The 19,004-nt window shown below is 41.6% G+C and overlaps 2 protein-coding genes across 3 annotated transcripts in view; one reads left to right on the top strand and one right to left on the bottom strand.

Annotated features, from left to right (window-relative positions):
* The window catches only part of LOC138141734 (uncharacterized), a 13,167-nt gene extending 11,453 nt beyond the window's left edge, over nucleotides 1-1,714 (bottom strand). The window contains exons 1-2 of the mRNA XM_069062565.1: nucleotides 1,606-1,714; nucleotides 1,111-1,449 (exon numbers count right to left, since the gene is read on the bottom strand). Of these exons, the coding sequence (XP_068918666.1) occupies nucleotides 1,111-1,449; nucleotides 1,606-1,714 (448 nt within the window). The remainder of the gene's footprint in view (nucleotides 1-1,110; nucleotides 1,450-1,605) is intronic.
* Nucleotides 1,437-19,004, top strand: ITM2A (integral membrane protein 2A). 2 transcript variants are annotated; one of them, XM_069062538.1, is made up of 6 exons: nucleotides 1,442-1,793; nucleotides 7,493-7,618; nucleotides 7,986-8,180; nucleotides 9,810-9,920; nucleotides 15,658-15,808; nucleotides 18,829-19,004. In XM_069062538.1, exons 1-6 carry the CDS (start codon nucleotides 1,713-1,715, stop codon nucleotides 18,915-18,917), a joined length of 753 nt encoding a protein of 250 aa, XP_068918639.1. In that variant the 5' UTR covers nucleotides 1,442-1,712; the 3' UTR covers nucleotides 18,918-19,004. The 2 variants fall into 2 exon arrangements, with proteins under 2 accessions (XP_068918641.1, XP_068918639.1); XM_069062540.1 differs by lacking the exon at nucleotides 9,810-9,920 and having other exon boundaries at nucleotides 1,437-1,793.

Genomic DNA, 19,004 nt, shown 5'->3' with positions numbered 1-19,004 from the left:
AACCTAGGCAACGGCTTGCCTATGATGCAGAGGCTCCCTTTGTTAGATCAGGGTTCTTAGACTCTGGCCACTCTAGATAATCTTAGCCCATAGTTACAAGCCCCCAGAGTGAAAGGGGGATGACTGGGGTACACATTCTAGTGGGGAAAGTCCCAGCGATGGATGAATCGGGTATTATTTTAAACTTGGATAGAGGGGTTTAGATTCTTAGCATATTAAAGTTTCTTTGGCTTATAGCTGGCCGGGTGTTTGGGGCACAGACTTGGTTTTTAGGTTTTAAACAGAGCCTTCTCTTGTCTTAGGTGGTAGGGCTATTTATAACCCCCACATACTAGCACATCCTAAACAGGGCAAACCTCACGTAATTGAACGCTGTACATGTGCAACAGAGATAGAGAGACCATAGAAACCAGATTTTTTTTTTTGGTGGGGGGAATAAGTTCTCATATTTCAAAAAAAAAAATTAAGGCTTGCTTTACTTTTAGCAAGGGTCTAACAAAACGATTTTATCCTTCACGCTTTAAGTAGGTCTCCATTTTTGGTCTTAAAAATAATGTTCCCCCTGGATTTTTTAATCTAAGTAAGGTCTGTAAGTAGAGTGACTATAAAGAATTACGTTTCAATTTAGCGCCTTGTCCTGGGCTTGCGCTTTTCCTTCCTTCCCTGCTTTTCTCCTTTCCTTCTTCTCTCCTTCCCTCCCTCTCTCCCAGTTCTTCCAACTGCCTCGCATCCACCTCCCCTCACACCCCAAATACATGGACACACACAGAGACACAGACAAACACACATTTCCCTGCCACCCCGTCCCCCGGTGGGAGCCAAGGGCTCAGCAGTTACAGGCAGCTGGGGGGGGGGAGGGGGAGGGAACCCAGAGGCTGAGGTTTGGGATTCTTCGAGTATGGAAGAGGTGGGTGGAAGGGACTCCAGCAGAGCTGCTAGACGGCCGTCCCCTTTCATTTCAGGGTGGCTCGAAGCCCTAGTGGACATTTGGCTCACATTTGGGGAGTGGGAGTAGAGTCGGGGGTCCGTGCGAATGAATGCGGGTGCGCGCGCGCGTGGGGTGTGTGTGTGTGTGTGCGCGTGGGTGTGTATGTGAAGCTCACAACTCACGTCGCAAGCCGCTGGGGGCCAGCGCAGAAGACTTGAGGGCTGAAGACTCCAGGCCAGGCCGGGCCAGGCGCGGAAGGGTACAAGGCGCTTTCTTCGCACTTGGCCCTGAGCTGCGGGGTGCAGGGGGCGGGCGAGCGGAAGGCGGAGGCGGTTCGGAGGCGATTGCCGCCAGGATGGACTGAACGACAGCGGCCGCACCGACGGATGATGCACTGCCTCCCTGCCAGCTCGCCGGCCGGCCTGCCTGCCTGCCGGGAGGGGGCGGGGCGATCCCGGGCCCGCCCCTGCTGCGCAGGCCCCGCCCCGCCCCGCCTCCTTTCGCGCCCGGCTGCGGGCGGCCTTAACTACATCTCCCGAGGTGGAGGCGGGAGGCAGCCACTTGCGGAGGTTGTCTCGGAGCTGCGAGCAGCCTTCTCCTCTCCTCTCCCTCTACTCCCTCCCCTCCTGTTTCGATCTCTCCTCTCTTGTCTGTTTGTCTCCCCTCTCTTGGTTCACTGCCTCTTCCTGTCCGCCCGTCCGTGCCTCGCAAATCCTGTTCCCGGTCGCAGAGCCCTGCCGCTGCCGCCGTCGCCTCCGCTGCTGCCAAAGGCAGAAGATTCATCATGGTGAAAATCTCCTTCAATACGCCCTTCGTGCAGAAGCCGGGCCCCAAGAAGGACGTCGAGACCCTGGTGGCAGAGAGGGTAAGGCCGACGGGAAGCCGGTGGGGGGCACGGGGCGGACCGGGGCTGAAAAGGGGCACTTGTCGAAGGACAAAATGGAGACTTCCTCAGAGCGCCCCCCCCCCCAGTCCCCCCGGCCGGGGGGCACTAGATAGCCCCCCCCTTTCCCCCCCCCCCCAGGGTGGCGCCTGCCAGGCGGGGATGGGGAGGTGGGACAGGAGAGCTCCTGTGTGGGACCCGACGTCGTTGCCCCCTCCCCTTTGCAGGGCCTTGGGGGTGGTTTGAGCTCTTGGCCCCGGGTGGTAGGGATGGGGGGGGGGGGAGACAGAAGAGACCCCCGAGAGATTCTGACTTGCATCCTGGACTATCGAGTGGGCAGAAGGATGGAAGGACAGGAGGGTATGAGGGATGGAGGGACAGGAGGGATGGGGTGGCAGGGGGCCGGGCCGGGATGCTGGAGAGGATGGTAACTGGCCTTTCTGTCCTTGAGAGATGTTCGGATCCGAGATCCTACTCCCCAGGTCTGGGCGCTGGCTGGGGGGCATCCCGTACACCTTTGACTTTTTAAAGAGTTTGTGAGTCTTTTTTTCTTCCATACAGAAAGAATCCCCTCCCTGAGGAGAGACTCTCAGACCATCCAGTAGAGGAGCTGTTAGAGTTAAAAGTTTGTCTTTATATAAATTTGGGGTGTTTACTGTTCCCTCTTCCTGCATGTTTTTCCCTGTGGCGTTTCTAAAAGAAAACACTCTTCTTCCGCAAAGAGGAACTTGAGTTTCCCCGATTCCTCCTCCCTCCTCCCTCCCCTCCCCCCCCCCCCCAAATAACCATCCTTCAAATCCTCAATTCAGATCTAAAAACAGGTCTCATTTTCAGCTTTCGTGCTGAACTGTAACAGGAGCCAGAGGTTTTTCCCCAAATGTTAAGATATTATTAATCCACTTTGTTTTTCTTGTAAACACTTAAAGGGCATCTCATTTCCAAAATGCATATACTCTTTTCCCCTCCTTATTTCTTAGTAAAAACTTTTACTTGACTTGAGTAGGTGTTCTCTCAGGAAACTTGTATTCACAGGTCCTTGAACATTCTAATTTCCATATTCAGCAGCTTAGGTTAGAGAAGTAAACTATCTTCTCCGTAGGCTAAGGTACTCTAAAATGTTGAGACACTGCACAATTCTCATCTGCAACCAGCCAGCTCAGCACTATGTAGACCTCAGTGAAACTAGCACAAGTTCCTGAAAACATTCTGAAATGTTTTCAAAGAACATCTTCCTGCATGCGTGCAAGTTTTTTGATTCAATTACAGCTCCAACATATAACTGTCACCAAATTTACTATTTGAGTGAAACTTGGCCAGATTTTGGGAGGCCTGATAGGAATCCAGTAGTTAAATATAGCCACCCAGTAATCCTCTTAAATTTTTCCTAGTCAGTGAAAGCTCTGACTTGTACTTGGATTAGATGAATATACAAGTAGCTCTCCTAGTCCTGCAGGAGAATAATGAGAAACAATGATTGCTTCTATATCAGGTGTGCAGTAATCTCCCAAGAGATATTGACATGGCCACTTTGGGAGACTGACTTAATACCTGGCAACATATATAGTGATGTATTCAACCTCTGAGCAGCTTTACAATACAACTATTATAAAATAGTCCAGAGGTTGTGACTTGTAAAAGCAGTTAAGAGATAAATTAGTAGCCAGTCAGCCCAAAGCCCAACAAATTGAAATGCGGGCAAAAATAATTATTCCTAGGTTGCAGAAACCTTTGTCAAAGGGTAAACATCTGATCTGTGCCCTCCCTCCTCATCCCCTCCACCCCTTTAATCCCTCAGATTTGTTTTCATAAAGTGGTCAAGGTAGGTAATTCTCACAGATGCTATATTGTCAGGGAAAGGACCCAAATGAAAGAAATCTTTCAGACCCATCTATTGACTTAATAGCCTGAAAGATTTACCCTCTGATTACCAGCAGCCAGATTTGCTGACTTCATAATTCTGTCCTTATGTCATAACTCTGCTATGGCCTTATTGTGACATACAGAATGGACTGGAAGAGCCTCCTGGTCCTCAGCCCCGGGAGGCTGCTAAGAGTTAATCAGTTACTCAGTTGCTATGGACCATTGAGAGTCCAATTCCTAAGAAAATGATTGATTTCACTGAATTATAAAGTTACTTTTATACTTAGCTTTGTACCTGGCCTTCTTAAATATTCAGATTGAAAAAAGAAGACTCTACCAGACTTGAAAGTCTTTCTCACCACTATGGTTAGCAAGATAAACTAGCAGTCACACGGCCATATATTAGTAACTTCTGTGACTGTGGAAAGTCTTGAGATTCTAAGAAAAACACAAAGATAATTTTAAACAAAAAAAAGGTTCTTTGTGATGGTGTGGGGGGGATAGAGGAGAAGGAGAAGGATAAAACTTTTTCTTTAAATAAGTATCAATATAATAACTTGCATTCTGTTTTCCTTTTTTTGAGGATTTAGGATAAGTGAGAGTCCCTTCCTATGTAAAAATACCTAAGGAAGAGATTCTTACTGGTTAATCCTGGGGAAGCTAATCTGTCTACCTTCAATTTTCAGATCTATAAAGTGATCTCTAGCCATAACATGTTTGCTTTAGAGAATTGTTTCCCCCAAAAGCCTAATAGTTAAGAAACAACTTTGGAAGGAAAATCAACAAATAGACCAAAGGATTAGTCTTCTCTCATGAGAGCTCAGACAAGTTGATTTTCCATTAAGCTAAAAAGAGAAATTCACTTCATCAAACAATTATTAAATAGTTACTACTGGATTAGACACTGGGGATAGAGGTCCCATCTTTCATCCTTCCCCTTCCAAAAAAAAAAAAAAAGGTGAGGCAAGCCTTATCTTCAAGGAACCTATGTTTCCTGAGTTGAAAAAACTCTACAGGTGGATAGTAGTTTCTAGAAGGGTTATGGGATCATAGATTTTAGGGCTGGTAGGAATTTCAGAGGCCATCTAATCCAAATACCTCATTTTATAGATGAGGAACTGAGACCCAGAGAAGGTAAGTGACCTGCCAAATGTCACACAGTTAATATCTATGGTGGGATTTGAACGCAGAGCTGCAGGTTTAATACTTTATCCACTACATAGTGCTGCCAATTCTTATAATCACTACCTTTTGAGTTAGATAATTAACAGGCCAGTAAAATGATTGGGATGGACTAGGTGGCCCTTAAGGCTCTCACCAACTCTAAATTTTGAGTCCATGAGACCAAAGTGATGTGATTGAACAGTTAATCTGTCCTGATATATTCAGATTACCAGGCTCAGATGTACTACAACTACCCATACCCAAAGGACTAGTGGGTATAATTGCTAATGAATCTTAATGATCTTTCAAAGATCTCAGAGAAAGGGTGAGGTGCATAGACCAGGAGAAGAGAAAATTTCCTGATTTTCAATAAAGAGAAGAAAGTAGAGTCCACAACCTCTAGAAACTTGACTTTGATTCTTGGCAAAATTTTAGAATACATTATGGAGATAGTTAATGTACATCTAGAAAAGGAAATAGCAAACACAAAGGGTCTTCATGGGACTACAAGTCATGCCAGGCCAAACCCACTGCCTTTTTTGACATGGTTATTAGACCAGATCACAGGAATGCTGTGGGTGCTTAGATGCATCTACATGCAAATGTATGAGGAATTTACCTAGATTTTTAGAATTTACCTTATCAAAACATCTGAAAGTTTTTCATTCTATTTTTGAGTACAAAGTAGGGACTAGATAATAATTAATTGGGTACATTCACAACTGGTTGATCATGGAAGCAAGGATTAGATTTGTTTGGCTCAACATCAGAGGACAGAAAGAGTAATGATGGGTGAACTATGGAGATGGGCAAATTCAGGTTTGTCTGAGGAGGAACTTTGAATAATTTGGATTATTCAGTAATGGGTTGCCTTGGGCAGTTTTTGGATGCCCTTTACTATACATTTTCAAGAAAAAGGCCAGATGACCTCTAGGTGATGATTTTATGAGGGGAAATCTCAAGTCTGATAAGGCCAAGATGGACCAGATGTCCTTTGAGGTTCTATAAATAGTTAAGAAGTTAAATAACAAAGGATTTCAATAGCTATTAGGTAGGTCTCAAAAGGCAGGAGATGATTAATTGCCAAATGGACTGCCTAGACAGTAATTGCTATAGGAATTCAGAGAAGAGAGAGGCCCCTTCAGAGTTGGGGTGGGTAGGAAAGGAGTTGAGATCTGTATTGGACCTTAAAAAGGAAAGTTAGGAATGATACAGTTAAGGAGAAATGAGTGATATGTTCCTGTCAGGTGCAGAATCTATAGATAAAAGACATAGATACATATAGGGTCAGTGAGTTTCTCCAGTTTGCTTTCATGCTGGAAAAGTATGTTGGGCAAAACTGAAAGAGATTTGTTAAATACAAGCTTAAAAAGCTATTAAAGGCATTTAAGCAGACGAAGAGAACATGGAGAGCAGAAAAAAAGACTTGGCCTTTGGAGTCAGGAGACCTGGGTTCAGGTTCTGCCTCTGTCATGAATTAGCTGTGGGATTTGGGGCAAGGCATTATGTGGGCCTTTGAAAAGAAAGAGGGCTAGATTGGATGACCTTTAAGGTCTCTCTTGATGCAAAGAACAATTGTGTGACCAGTGAGAGGACTTAAGAGATATTCTTGGGGGGGGGGGAGCAGAGAAAAGTGCTAAATAACCTTGGAACACAAGAACAGTTTATGTAAAGCCTGGCACTTTGGGGCAACAGGATGGCCATTAGAAACACTGAAATCAATACATGGCTTATATCACTGAGCCCCTTTTATGTGCAAACCAAAACTAGAGTTGCAAAGGGCTGCATGAAAAATAACTTACTCCTTTTGTTGAAGGACCCAAAGCACTTTGCGGATGCTTACATAAGAGGACCTCAGTGCTTCTCTGCAAAGTAGGTAGTGGTAAGGATTCATCCTGACGAGAGTTTCCTGAAGCCGCTAGGCAGCTTCTTTATGAGTTAAAATGTGTCTGAAGGCTTAAACCCTAAGCAGACTTATGGGTACAGCCATATAAGAGAAGGTAGTGATAAGGTATTTTGGAACTGGAAAAGGCAGTGAGATCTTTGTGCTTGGAATGTTCATGTATGTTCTTGATGGTGATAAGCTTGTGAATAACTAGAAATAACTTTAGAAGCAACATTGGTTGGAGAAGCCCTAGGAACATGAATAACATCTACTCAATACAAAAGTTTCTGCTGTCAGCTTTGCTGGCCCCATCTGTCTCTCCTCATAAAACAGTTTACACAGACTTGGGGTAGATTTTATGAAGTGTGCAATATGGCAGCAACACCATGAATGCAGAAGACTCTTTCCTTTTCTCCAAAAGACTTAAAATGCCTGGGTGCTTTCCTGAAGGAATTTTTCCCCTGTCACTTATTTGGAGACTTATGAAATTCTATGATTTTTTTAATTAACTAGGCAGTTAGAACATTCTAGATGGTTCAATATGGCTGTTTTAGTTTGATTCCAGGGCTGTGTGTCTTGACATTAACCTGATATCTACATGTTGCAAATCTCTGAGGAAAGAAGTTTAAAAAGATGAGTTTATTTAAAAGGCATCACACTTTGTGCAGTGGGTCTCTGGGGTAACTTAATAGAAGTTTGCTATCGTTTAGAATTAAAAGTAAATCTTCTCCAGAGAAGCATCTGAGTTTATTTTATTCCTTTGTTTTTACAGGAGCTAGAAATTCTAACCCACGACAGTTCATCTGGAAGATGCTTGCTGACCCTCCTGGGTCTCGCATTCATCTTAACGGGAGTTATTGTTGGTGGCGCTTGCATTTATAAATACTTCATGCCAAGGGTAAAGTCATTTCAGTTTTTTAAAGTTTAGCTGGTTTAAGGTTCTTGCTGGGTTGTTTTTTTTTTTTAATTTTACGAGAGCTTACAGTGAATAACACCTAAAAACCAAAACTTCCATATAGCTCTTAAAGCAGCAAGTTGTGGTTTCTCCATAATCTAAAGGTTCATTATAACATAATTCTGAAATTTAAGAATAGCATTCAGAATGACTGCCATAAAATTGATTTGTGCCCTACGTTAAGCCATTGCCTCACGAGGCCTAAGAGATAACGACAGGGTAGTGAATTGATAGGAATTGCAAGTGTGAGGCGCGATTCTAAATTTCACTGTTTTAAATATCGGAGCTTTTTTTCCTTTATGTTTTTTAGCATAGAGTATTCCGTGGGGAAATGTGCTACTTTGAAAATGACGACAATGGCATGGATGGTGAAACCGAGCCCTATTTCCTCCCTGTTTCCGAAGAAGCTGACATCCGGGAAGATGAAAACATAGCTATCATTGATGTGCCTGTTCCCAAATTCTCTGATAGTGACCCCGCTGCCATCGTTCATGATTTTGATAGAGTAAGTTGAATATTCATCATCTACTCTGATACTAGCTGCTTTTGCTTTATTTCATTTACATCTTTTCACTGAGTTCACATAGTAGTTTGTTTCTCCCTGCTCCTAAAATGTTCTTTCGCAGCAGACTGTAAGTTCAGGACTGAATTCCACAGAAATCAGTTTGGGTTTCTGTTTCTTAGGTATTGTAGCTTAAGTCCTTCCATGAAAATAAAACATTTTCCAATAGCCACTACACAACTCCTGTGATATTTCATGGGACACACTAATGACAAAGCCAGTCCTCCTAAAAAATGAAGGGATACCCGATTTGAAGTGCTAATTTTTACATCTAGAAAGCCAGATGAGAATTTTAACAAGAAACCAAGGAGGGAAACACACACATTCCATTGGTTTTAGTCCACTTTCGATATCTTGCTATAACTGGAGAAAGACTTATAACAATGTGTTAGAAAATTAAAATAATAGAAAGGTCATTTTAGGGCTGATGTTTTGGTCAACTTTTGACCAATACATGAAGGAAATATAGAATTTAGCTTGGCAGAGCAGACATTACAGGCAGAGAGAATTATGTGAGCAAAAATCACAGAAGTAGAAAAGAATTTTGTGAATAAAGGACGCAATATATAAATGAACCTAGGTTAAGCAAGAGAGTACATAGGGAGACACAAGGTAGGATGGAACAACTGATAGAGCACCTTGAATTGTAGACAAGTTTCAGCTTGAACCACTGTAGGCCTTTAAGTAAGGGAATGACATGAAATGACATTGGAAGGTTCAAATGATAAGAATGTGCTAGACAACTTGGAGAGAGGAGAGAGTGGAAATAACAAAGCTAGTTAGGAAGCCAACTTAGGCTTTTCTAAAAGAACCTAGCTCATTGGCGTGAGTTCTTCTCCACTGACAGATCACGTCTCAGATCCTCCATTCCTTACACACAGCAAAGGTCTTTTGGTTGCTGGGACCAAAACAATATTCATCACCTGGTGATCTTATTAATGGGCATTTCAGAACTTATTGATTCTTGGCTGATTCTCAGGTGACAAACATTGTTGGGTCTCTTTCTGAAACTTTTCCTCCTTCTTAGAAGCTGCCAGACCCTGCATTTTGCTAGCACAGCCTTTAAGAACCCAGGGTCACCTTCGTGCCCCAATGAATCATCAGAGTAGAATTTTGGTGGGGGAATCAGGGAGCATTACTGTAGGTGGGAGGTAGTGATAAAGAATCCACATTAAAGTTTTTTTTTAAAATCAGAGGAAAGGTTTAAAGGAGGAATCACTAGTAATTAATGGGGATTAGAAGGGTTGAGGGCAAGGGGGAGGGAATGATAAAGAAAAGGAAGGAGTCAAAGATGCCTCCGGATTTTGAGACTGGGAGAATGTTGCCCCAGTGACCTGAAATTGTCACTGACTCTTTTTTCCCCCAAACATTTCCCACATCGCCCCAAGCAACAAACAGTTGGGCTTGTCCATTAAGAAATATGTCCTCATGGTTTCCCCAATAATTGGAATGTTTTATCTTGACCCACAGCTTAGTTGACTCGGACTGTAGTTGTTTCGTTTTAATAACAGAAATTTCATTGTCAGCACTCTGATGCATCATTATATTGATCATGACTAACTTTTTCAATAGCTTCTGACCGCTTACCTAGACCTGCAGCTGGGCAACTGCTATGTAATCCCTCTCAATACTTCCATTGTTATGCCTCCACGAAATCTTATGGACCTCTTTGCCAAACTCTCGGTATGTACTTGGTGGATAGAAGTTCCGGTGTAAGTATAGTTTCAAATTGATTTGTCGCCATTTTTATTTGGAAATGCGGTAAGAGACCCTGAGAAAACAGACCAGAGACATGATTTCTAATATGGCTTCTTGAGATCAGTTTTAAACTTCTCTCTAAAACACTAGTTTCCATTAGAATTTCATTGAGCTACACAAGTGACATGAGATAGGCTCTTCTTAATTATAGATGATCAAAGCTGAGAAGGACCTTCTTAGAAATCAAGTCAACTCTCTAATCTCCTGTATGAAGGGAAGTGAGAACCCCAGGGAGCATAAACTGACTTGCCCACGATTCCATAGAGAAGCAGGCAGCCTAGGAATCAAGGTCTGTTAGCTCACCAGGTCAGTGTTCTTTGTGATCAGCATTGTTGCTTCCCTGGCAAGCTAAAGCTCTGACCTTTGTCATTGTCACAGCTGCCGCCACCCCAACTTTCTCTTTTGCTGTATGATTCAGCTCTCCTAAATTCATTCATTCCAGCAAATATTTATATTATCAGAACTAGATAATGGGACACTCATGCTCTCCAGGGCACATTTTGGAAATTTTATTACCTCTGTGGGTGCCACCTAAAACGCTTTCCCAACAGTGGTCAGTCATTGTACTGGAAAGCCTATAGGTCTATTTTTAGTAGAAATTTTAGTAGAAACTAGAAACTTACATTTTATTATATGAGTTCTTGGAATACGGAATCTCTAAGCATCCACTCATTCTACGAAATCTACAACTTTGTGAATTCTTTCTACCATACAGTAATATCAAAATATGGTAGAAAGAATACTGGATTCAAAATACAAAAACCTGCTTTCTGAAATCCCTCCTCTGCCCTCAGTAGCTTTGTGGCCTTGGGCAGTCATGGGCTCTCTGAGCTTCACTTTCCTCAACTGTAAAAATCAGGCTAATACTCCTTGCACCATCTACCCCATAGGATTGTTATGAAGATCAAATGACAGAATGTATAGAAAGTATTTGGTTAATAGCTTTTATTTTTAGAGCGGCTTTAGGACTGAAAATTAAACTTCAGTTAATTCATGAATTGGGTTTTCATTTAGCCTATTGCCAAAGCTAACTGTTTAAGGCCTGCTGCCTTGGTTTTATTCCACTGGGAATAAAAACATGCTTGAATTTCACAAGTTTTCTTACCAGGAAACCAGACTCTGTACTTTTCTCATATGCTAACAGTTCTCATTTAGACAGAGGGGCTTAAAAGATGTTTGGCAATAGAAATGAACAGTTCATGAATTGGCTGTGTAATTATTGTTCTTGTGTTGTGGTCATGAGCTAAATAGAGACTGGTCCCCCTCTGCAAACAGACATTGCCTCAGTTGTGGAGAGGAAAAAAATCAGAAGAGGCAGTAATAACTCTTGACAGACACGACTAGCCATACCTTTAGCCCTGGGTAGCTAAGCTTATGTGGTATATAACCTGCATGAGTCAAGTGTGCTGATGGCATCTGGTGTTTTGGTAAAAAATCAATTAATGTAACTTAAATGTCTTTATGTTCCCGATACTTTTCCTGTATTTGGTTTGCTATGAAGTTCACAGTAACTGTATTGTGTGTTTCACTGTACATTACCGTTCCAAGAATACAGTGTTTGGTAGCCAATCCAGAAAGATTCTAGTCAGATCTTTCTAGCCACAGCTATTCCCCAAATTACTGTTGGGTGAGTTTTCTTGCCTTCATAAATGATAACAGCATCTTTGAAACCCTTAGGCTATTTCTTTAATTAAGCCTTCATAGCTCAGAGGAGTATCTCCCCTACTCCTTAAAGATTTCAGCACGTTTGTCATTAATTCCAGAGCCTTTCCTATTTATTTTATCTTTGATTGCAACGCTGGCTTCAAAGGTTGACGCCAAGGTAAGCCAAAGACTTTGCCCTTTCAGTAGCAGGTGGCATTGCTATCTTCACTGGCTTGCCTTTTTGGTGTGGATGAGGGTGTGGCCTAATCCACCTGTTTTTATTCAGTCTGGTCAAAGCAGCTGTAAAAAGTGACTGAGTATAGGACCTAGTATTTGACCCTGTGACTCTTTCTTTTAATTCTCCTTCTCTTGGATCTTTCATTTCTGTAGATTAAGACCAGTATCAGAAATCAGTGACTTGACTAATCTCAGGAATGAGTAAATATTGATGATTGTGCCCTCAAAATACACACACACACACACACACACACACACACACACATACAACTAGATAGCAGCTGACTGACAAGAGTTGAAAATAAATTTGCAAAGACTGTTATGTCTTTTGAAAGACGGACAGGAGATCGATAGCAATCAAATAGGTGAATCGGGTCTCCAGAAATCAGAAGTGAGGCTCTTTTAGAGACAAGAATTTAGAGAGATCATGGACCTGACACAAAGCACACAAAGTAACAAATATCAGTGAGCCATAGCAAGAGTCACCACAAATCGCTGAGGGTAGGACCAGGTTTGGTAGGGCTTCCTTTGTAGATAGCAGTCATTATAAAAGAGTGTTCTCTTTAAAGGTGGAGGATCGAAAGATTTATTACTTGATGAACCAACAGAATACTTAAGAGTAATTGTAAAACACCAGACCTGGAAGGGATCTTTGAGATCATTTACTCCAAGGCTCTTATTTTCAAGGCAAACTAAGCCACATGGGGAAAAAGACATCTTCCTGTCAGTGGAAGAGCTGGAATTAAAACAGATCTCCCAGCTCCCAGGCCAGTATTCTTTCCATTGTATCAGCATGTCACAGAAGGGAATAAATTCTCTGTCTCTCCAAAGCTCCAAGGCCCAGATTTAGCTATGACAGGAAGCATACAGTTTCTGTTCTGCAGAAGGCAGTAACTCACTGTTCTGATTGGCTCTAGGCACACAGGCCCCATGGAGATAGTACATAGTTTTCCATAATTATCCTTAAGCTTGACCTACCAGCCTGAGATTTTTTTTTTTTGCTTTATGTTTCATGGGACTAGGACTGTGGCCTAAACCTCTCTCCATTTCCTCTCCTTTTCAACCCTCTCCATCTCCAGACTCCAGAGAATTTATAATATGCTTCTTCTTGTTCCTGCCCCAGAATGATTGTACCCTTTGATAGAGTCGAGCCTGTTTAAAGGGCAGCTTGACAGAACCACGTGCAAGGCCTGATGATAATGAAATGCATACATATGCAAAGCGGTATTTTTACCCCTTAACTTCCCTCAACATTTGGGGGCAGTTCTGCTGTTTGAGAGCCCGTGTTTAGTCATGTGTGTCCTATGATCCCTTGGGGAACTTCATGCTTCAGTGTATAACACAGCCATTCCCCCCGTATTTACTGAACAACACAGACTTCAGGAGGAAGAAACCAGTAAGGTCGACATCAAATATTCAGGTCTTAGAAGGAAGGCAATCAGTCAGCCCATAAATGTCTTTCCAGTTGATAAAGAAGATGTATTTGATGGAGGCTGCCCTAGAACAGAGGTGGGGAACCTACAACCTTGAAGCCACATGTGACCCTCTAGGTCCTCAAGTGCAGCCCTTTGACTGAATCCAAATGTCACAGAACAAATCTCCTTAATAACAAGATTGTTCTGTCATACTTGGATTCAGGCAAAAGACTTCACCCTAGGACCTAGAAGACTACATGTAGCCTCCAGACCACAGGTTCCCCACCCTGGCTCTAGGGAATAGAAGCCAGACTTTGATTGTTTTGCTTCCTTCTGGTTCTAAGAGATGACTACCTCACCTAATCACATACATCAACCCTTGGCTAACCTGTTCCCCCTCTTAGAAAGGGTATCTATGCAGGGCACAGTACTTGGTGGCAAAAGATTACCAAAGCCTATCTAGACTAGACATATAACTCCCCCCTGACTGCTGGAAGCTTGAACAGAGCCAGAATTTGGCCCAGCTTAGAAATATTACGGCAGTCAATGATCACTGCTTTCTTGAGGCTTCCAAAAAGCAAAACCAACAACTTCAGGTGTGAAATGCAACAATTAAAATTATAACCTAGAAACACATAGCTCCATTCCAAAGGAGAGCATGCCCAAATTGGAAGCAGGATAAAACCTCATTAATTTGGACACCCTCCACTAATTTAGAATCTGCTTCCTTCACTTGGGCTTAAGGTTACTTCTGTGCTATCAATAATAAAAGGCTTCTTTCAGGGAGTGAGGTTAATCTGCTTAATAGAATAAAACTACTTTTAAGGAAAGCTTTTAAGTGTCTACGAGCAAAACATTCAGAGAAGCACTTTGTGGTTGCAAAAAAAAAAGCCCTAGAAACAAAGCGGGTGTCCATGCTTTTGTAAATGCCTGAACAATATTATATGAAGTGTAATGGAATGTTATCAGACTGTAAGAAACAGTGAACGTGAGGAACTCAGAGAAACTTGGGAAGATTTGTATGTGAACTGATGCAGAACCAGGAGAATGATGTCCATAAGGAGGAAGTAATTTAAATGGCAACCCTAAAAGGCAGCTGTACTTGGATTGACTACAGTGACCCATCTCCACTCCAGAGGGCTGAGGAAGAGACAGACTTTTTTGGTAGAGAGGTGGTGAGCTATGGGTGTGTTCACTGATAGACTCAGTGACTATGTCTGTTTTGCTTAACTTTGTCTTTGTTCCGAGGGGTGGGGGAGGCCAGTGGCAGTGCAGAAAGGGACATATGCAATGTATCCAAAAATAACTATGGTGTAAAAACAGAAGGCATCAAAAAAAAAGAATAGGTTGAGTTCCTGACATTTGTTTTGAACCTCCAACACAGTTTCTCCATAGGAACAGGGTTATAAATGGCAGCCAGCTACCCAGGTCATTCACAATAGCCTATTTAATCCATAGTTTATCTGAATTCTCTGGTTCTAAAACCACCATTTATAACCCTGTTTTCAAAGGGGGAAAACATTCTAAATTAAAACTGTGGATGGCAGGAATACATTCCTGATCTCCTTTAACCCTAATGTCCTCCCTCTCTCAAAGTACAACGTAAATAACCATTCTCTTCTTTCATTCCTTATATACCATGAACCTCCTGTAGAATTTTCACTGCCAGCCTGACAAGATGCAAATCTTGGCTCTTTAACGTAGTCCTAGTCTGCCACAAGGTATACATGCTCCCTCTGCCCCCCCCCCCGCCAAGTTGGACCAGATTATGTGGTGACAAATATTATGAAATTGACCAATCCGTGTCTGACACTACCTACTATTTCAAGTTAAACAGCTCCTCACCTCCAACAGTATTTGTACCCATACAACACAAGGTATCCTCAGGTGATATGCACTGGAAACTGGACTCTGGACTCAGACTGTCCCATTGTTCCTCCATCTGGCTTGGCTGAATATAAATTGTGTTCCTAAGTCAGGGACTGCCTGTACTGACGATATTTTGCCACAGAAATTGTGCTAGGTATGTGGAATCCCCCAAAGAGTGGTGACACTGTATAATCAAAGGATTACCAAAGGGTTTTCAGAATGGAGCTACATTTTGAGGAGCATGATTTGATTCATGTTTTAGATAAGATCTAACTTTTTAGTTAATGGGGTCCTGGTACACTTAAAAGAGTTTTATGTAATAATGCTTTTGATCTAACTTTTTTTTATTAATGGAGTCCTGTTGTAATTAAAAGAGTTTTATGTAATAAAGCTTTACTCTATATTAACCTTATGATTTCCATTATGGGTAAAGTATAAATGATGGTGCCTTTAGGAATTCATCATTTTGAGTTTGTTTGTTTGTTTTCTTCTCTTAGACTGGATCTTACCTCCCTCAGACTTACTTGGTTCGTGAAGAGTTGGTAGCCGCTGAAGAAATAGAGGATGTTTCTGATCTTGGCATCTTTATTTACCAGATTTGTGGAGGGAAGAAGACCTTCAGACTGCAACGCCGGGAGCCAATAACTGGTAGGTATTTATTTTGGTGGCTTAGCCCTCCTTTTGCTGCCATTCTCATTTTGTCAATTTAACCAGAATTTCTTCTTCCATTCACATTTGGGCTCTGCATGTCATAGCAATTTTCCTATAGTCCTATAAAGAACTTACAGTGACTCAATTGAAACTAGTCACCACTGTAGTCTACTTAAGGGCTCAGAAAGTGAAAGCATTGCTACCACATCAATAGTCACTCTTCCCCTCCCTCCAAATCATTGGGTTTCCTATTTATGGGAAATACTTTTTTGAGTGTGGTTTGGGCTTTTTCGGTTTGTTTTATTTTTAAATAGTTCCACTGCAGTGCAGTTTCATGGGCCATTCACTTGGCATGAAAAAATAAGGACTCAGTTTCCAGCAGTGGTGAAGACTACAGAGCATTCTGTGGCAATGTGTGGTGGGTGGGTGGTCTTAGAGCAATTGCTAGCAACTTGGAATCAAGAAACTACTGTGTTCAGGAAAATGGAAGGGAGGAGGAACTGTTGTTACAGGAAGCTGCTGCTACATTGGTAATTCTTAAAGTGTCTGCCAGAATTTTACCAGAGGCATTTAACAGCTTAATTATTTCTTTTTAAATTTGCATGCAGTTTTAACTAAAAAGGGGGCTTTATGTAAGTCCAAAGTATAGTGGAAATTTTACCATACCATGTAGCTATTTAGCAAAGTCATATTTTAACATTCATTCTCCAACCTTCCCCTCCCCAAAATTGAGAATTGTTGCTTAAGTATCCAGGAATACAACCCTAAACATAGTCTTCTTTTTGGTAATTTGATCGGTGATCTTTTACTTATTGAAGAGACTTTTATTTGGAATTCAGGCCTTGAAATATGGCTTCTGTCCCTTCTCTTTCTCCCTAGCCCAAATAATCTCTTTTTTCCTTCTGTAGCACCTCCTGGTATGTCTGTATCATTTACTGTCTTGTATTGCATTAAGCCTCTGTTCTAGGCTGTTATTTCTTCCTTGAGGGCAAAACCTCTGTCTTATACTACTTCATATCTCTCTCAGTGCCTACACATTGAGTCACAGAATCTGAGTTGTAAAAAACAGGCACCATCTCGTCTAACCTGTATCTGAACAGAATTTGTCTCTACAACATCCCTGAGACAAATGATCGCTCCATTATTTCCTGTAAGAACCCAAATTAGAAAGGGAACCCCTACCTCCAAAGGCAGCCCATTCTACTTTGGGACAGCTTTGATTGTTACGAAGTTTCTTCTACATTGAGCTTAACTCTTCCTCTTTTCACCTTCTGCTGGTTCAATTCTCTGGGGCCAGGCAGTACAAGTTCAATCCTGTTTCATAGTCATGGGAGATAGCTATCATGTTGTCCATCCATCTTTCCCCTGTTTCTTCTAGGTGGCTTTTTTGACTGCTATGTCAACACCATTGACGTACGTTAAGTTTGCAATCCAAATAAAACCCTTACAAATTTCACGTGCCTAATCACATCTTGTATTGTTATACTTGCTTGGCTGTTTTGGTTTTTTTAAACCCAGGAATAAGAATCTACATTTATCTATTCTCTTTCTTCCCAGTAGATTTGCCCCACTGTCCTATACTATCTGTATCCTGACTGTTATCTAACATTAACTAAATCAGATTTTTCCTGTCTTCTGATTTTTAAAGTGTACTATTTGTACCTTTAAATAAGTAAATTGATTAAAAATGTTAAACCACATAGAGCCAAAGACAGCTCCCTAGAGCGCTCTGCTAGAGACCTCTCCCTCCAAAGTGACATCAACCCATTAATGACTACTTACTACATTTGACTACCACATAGCCTAGAACTCCCCATGCCCACAAAGACAAAATGTCACTGAAATCCAGGCACAGTCTTATCTCTAGGATTCTTTAAATTGACTTATTCTTTTTTTTTTTTTGCTTTTTGGAGGGCAGTTGTGGTTAAGTAACTTGCCCAAGGGAAATTGACTTATTCTTGAAGTTATGCTTGCTCTTCTTGATCACTGCATACTTTATAATGCTTCTAAATCATCCACTTAATATTTTTCTAGAATTTTGCCAGAAACTGACACCAAGCTCACTGACCTACAGTTTGAAGATTCTACTCTTATCCTTTTTGGAAAATTGAGACATTGTCCCTTGAGTCCTGAAGCACAAAATAGGTTCTCCATACTAGCTGATTGAATGACTTTTATCAAAGGGGCAGTGCCCATCCTCACAGAAAGAAAGTGCCAGGAGAAATGGGTGAAATACACCTAATTTAATTTTGACATCTAATCCTGTAGCCCACGTCGTGTTGAAAATGGCTTAGTTTCTAGCTTGGGCTTTTACTAAAACTTTCTCTTTTTGCTCTATTTTATATGTGACTCAAATCTTTACTGTACAGTACTAAAGTGTAACATTATCAAATGATGTGAATCAGTTTCACTTTGTTTCTGCTCCTTAAGCATTCTGAAAGATGCCATCAATGGAGCACAGTAGGAGAGTTTTATGTTATTCTCAGCTAAGAGTTTTGGGTTGTTTTTTTTTTTGGGGGGGGGTTTGAAGGACAGCTGCAATATGTTTTAACGAGCAAATTAGATGAGTTCACCGAAATTGTCCCAGATTGCAGTTGGCTTTATGTCCATGAGATTTGGTTTGAATGTTTACAATCAGAATTTTTAGAGCTGGAAGGACCTTGGAGATCTAAGGAAAGGTCATGTGGTATATTGGAAAGAACAGGAGTCAGGAGAATTGGGTGCTATTCCTGGCTGTGTTTCGTGACTTTGGCCAAGTTACTTCACATTGTTTTTCAAATGAGTGGGTTGGATTAAGGTCCCTTTCAGCTCTCAGTTTCTGTTACTCCACATAGATAAAAGTGGGAAATACTTTGTGTCTTGCTTCCAGCTATAACAAATTATTTGAATTTATAAAAAAGAAAAGATTGCTACTTTGTAACAGTTTTGACTTACTCTGGTGAATTCTTTTTCTAGAAAAAAAATACTTTGAATGCATATATTTCCTAATTAAATGTCCAACTTTATTTTTCACCTAGGCTTCCAGAAGCGTTCTGCTGAACGATGCCTGAAGATTAGACATTTTCCCAACGAATTTGTCGTTGAGACAAGAATTTGTCGGCAGTGAAAGCCTCCAAGTGAAAGAATTCACATAATCATAAAGTGGGGCTTTACAATGTGACTTCAAAATTAAATTGTGCTGTGATAATCAAAA

The sequence above is a fragment of the Petaurus breviceps genome, unplaced genomic scaffold (assembly GCF_028583685.1).
Source record: "Petaurus breviceps papuanus isolate PSGF00001 unplaced genomic scaffold, PetGlider_PUasm1.0 90459, whole genome shotgun sequence".
Classification (NCBI taxonomy): Eukaryota; Metazoa; Chordata; class Mammalia; order Diprotodontia; family Petauridae; genus Petaurus; species Petaurus breviceps.
The sequence above is the reverse complement of the archived record's forward strand: the minus strand, read 5'-3'. Positions and strand labels throughout refer to the sequence as shown.

What these genes read in the sequence shown, in the direction of transcription:
- ITM2A (XM_069062538.1), top strand. Translation starts at nt 1,713, where the DNA reads ATGGTGAAAATCTCCTTCAATACGCCCTTCGTGCAGAAGCCGGGCCCC. An exon ending in ATAAATACTTCATGCCAAGG is followed by an intron (nt 7,619 to 7,985) that starts GTAAAGTCATTT and finishes TATGTTTTTTAG; the next exon opens with CATAGAGTATTCCGTGGGGA. An exon ending in TCGTTCATGATTTTGATAGA is followed by an intron (nt 8,181 to 9,809) that starts GTAAGTTGAATA and finishes CTTTTTCAATAG; the next exon opens with CTTCTGACCGCTTACCTAGA.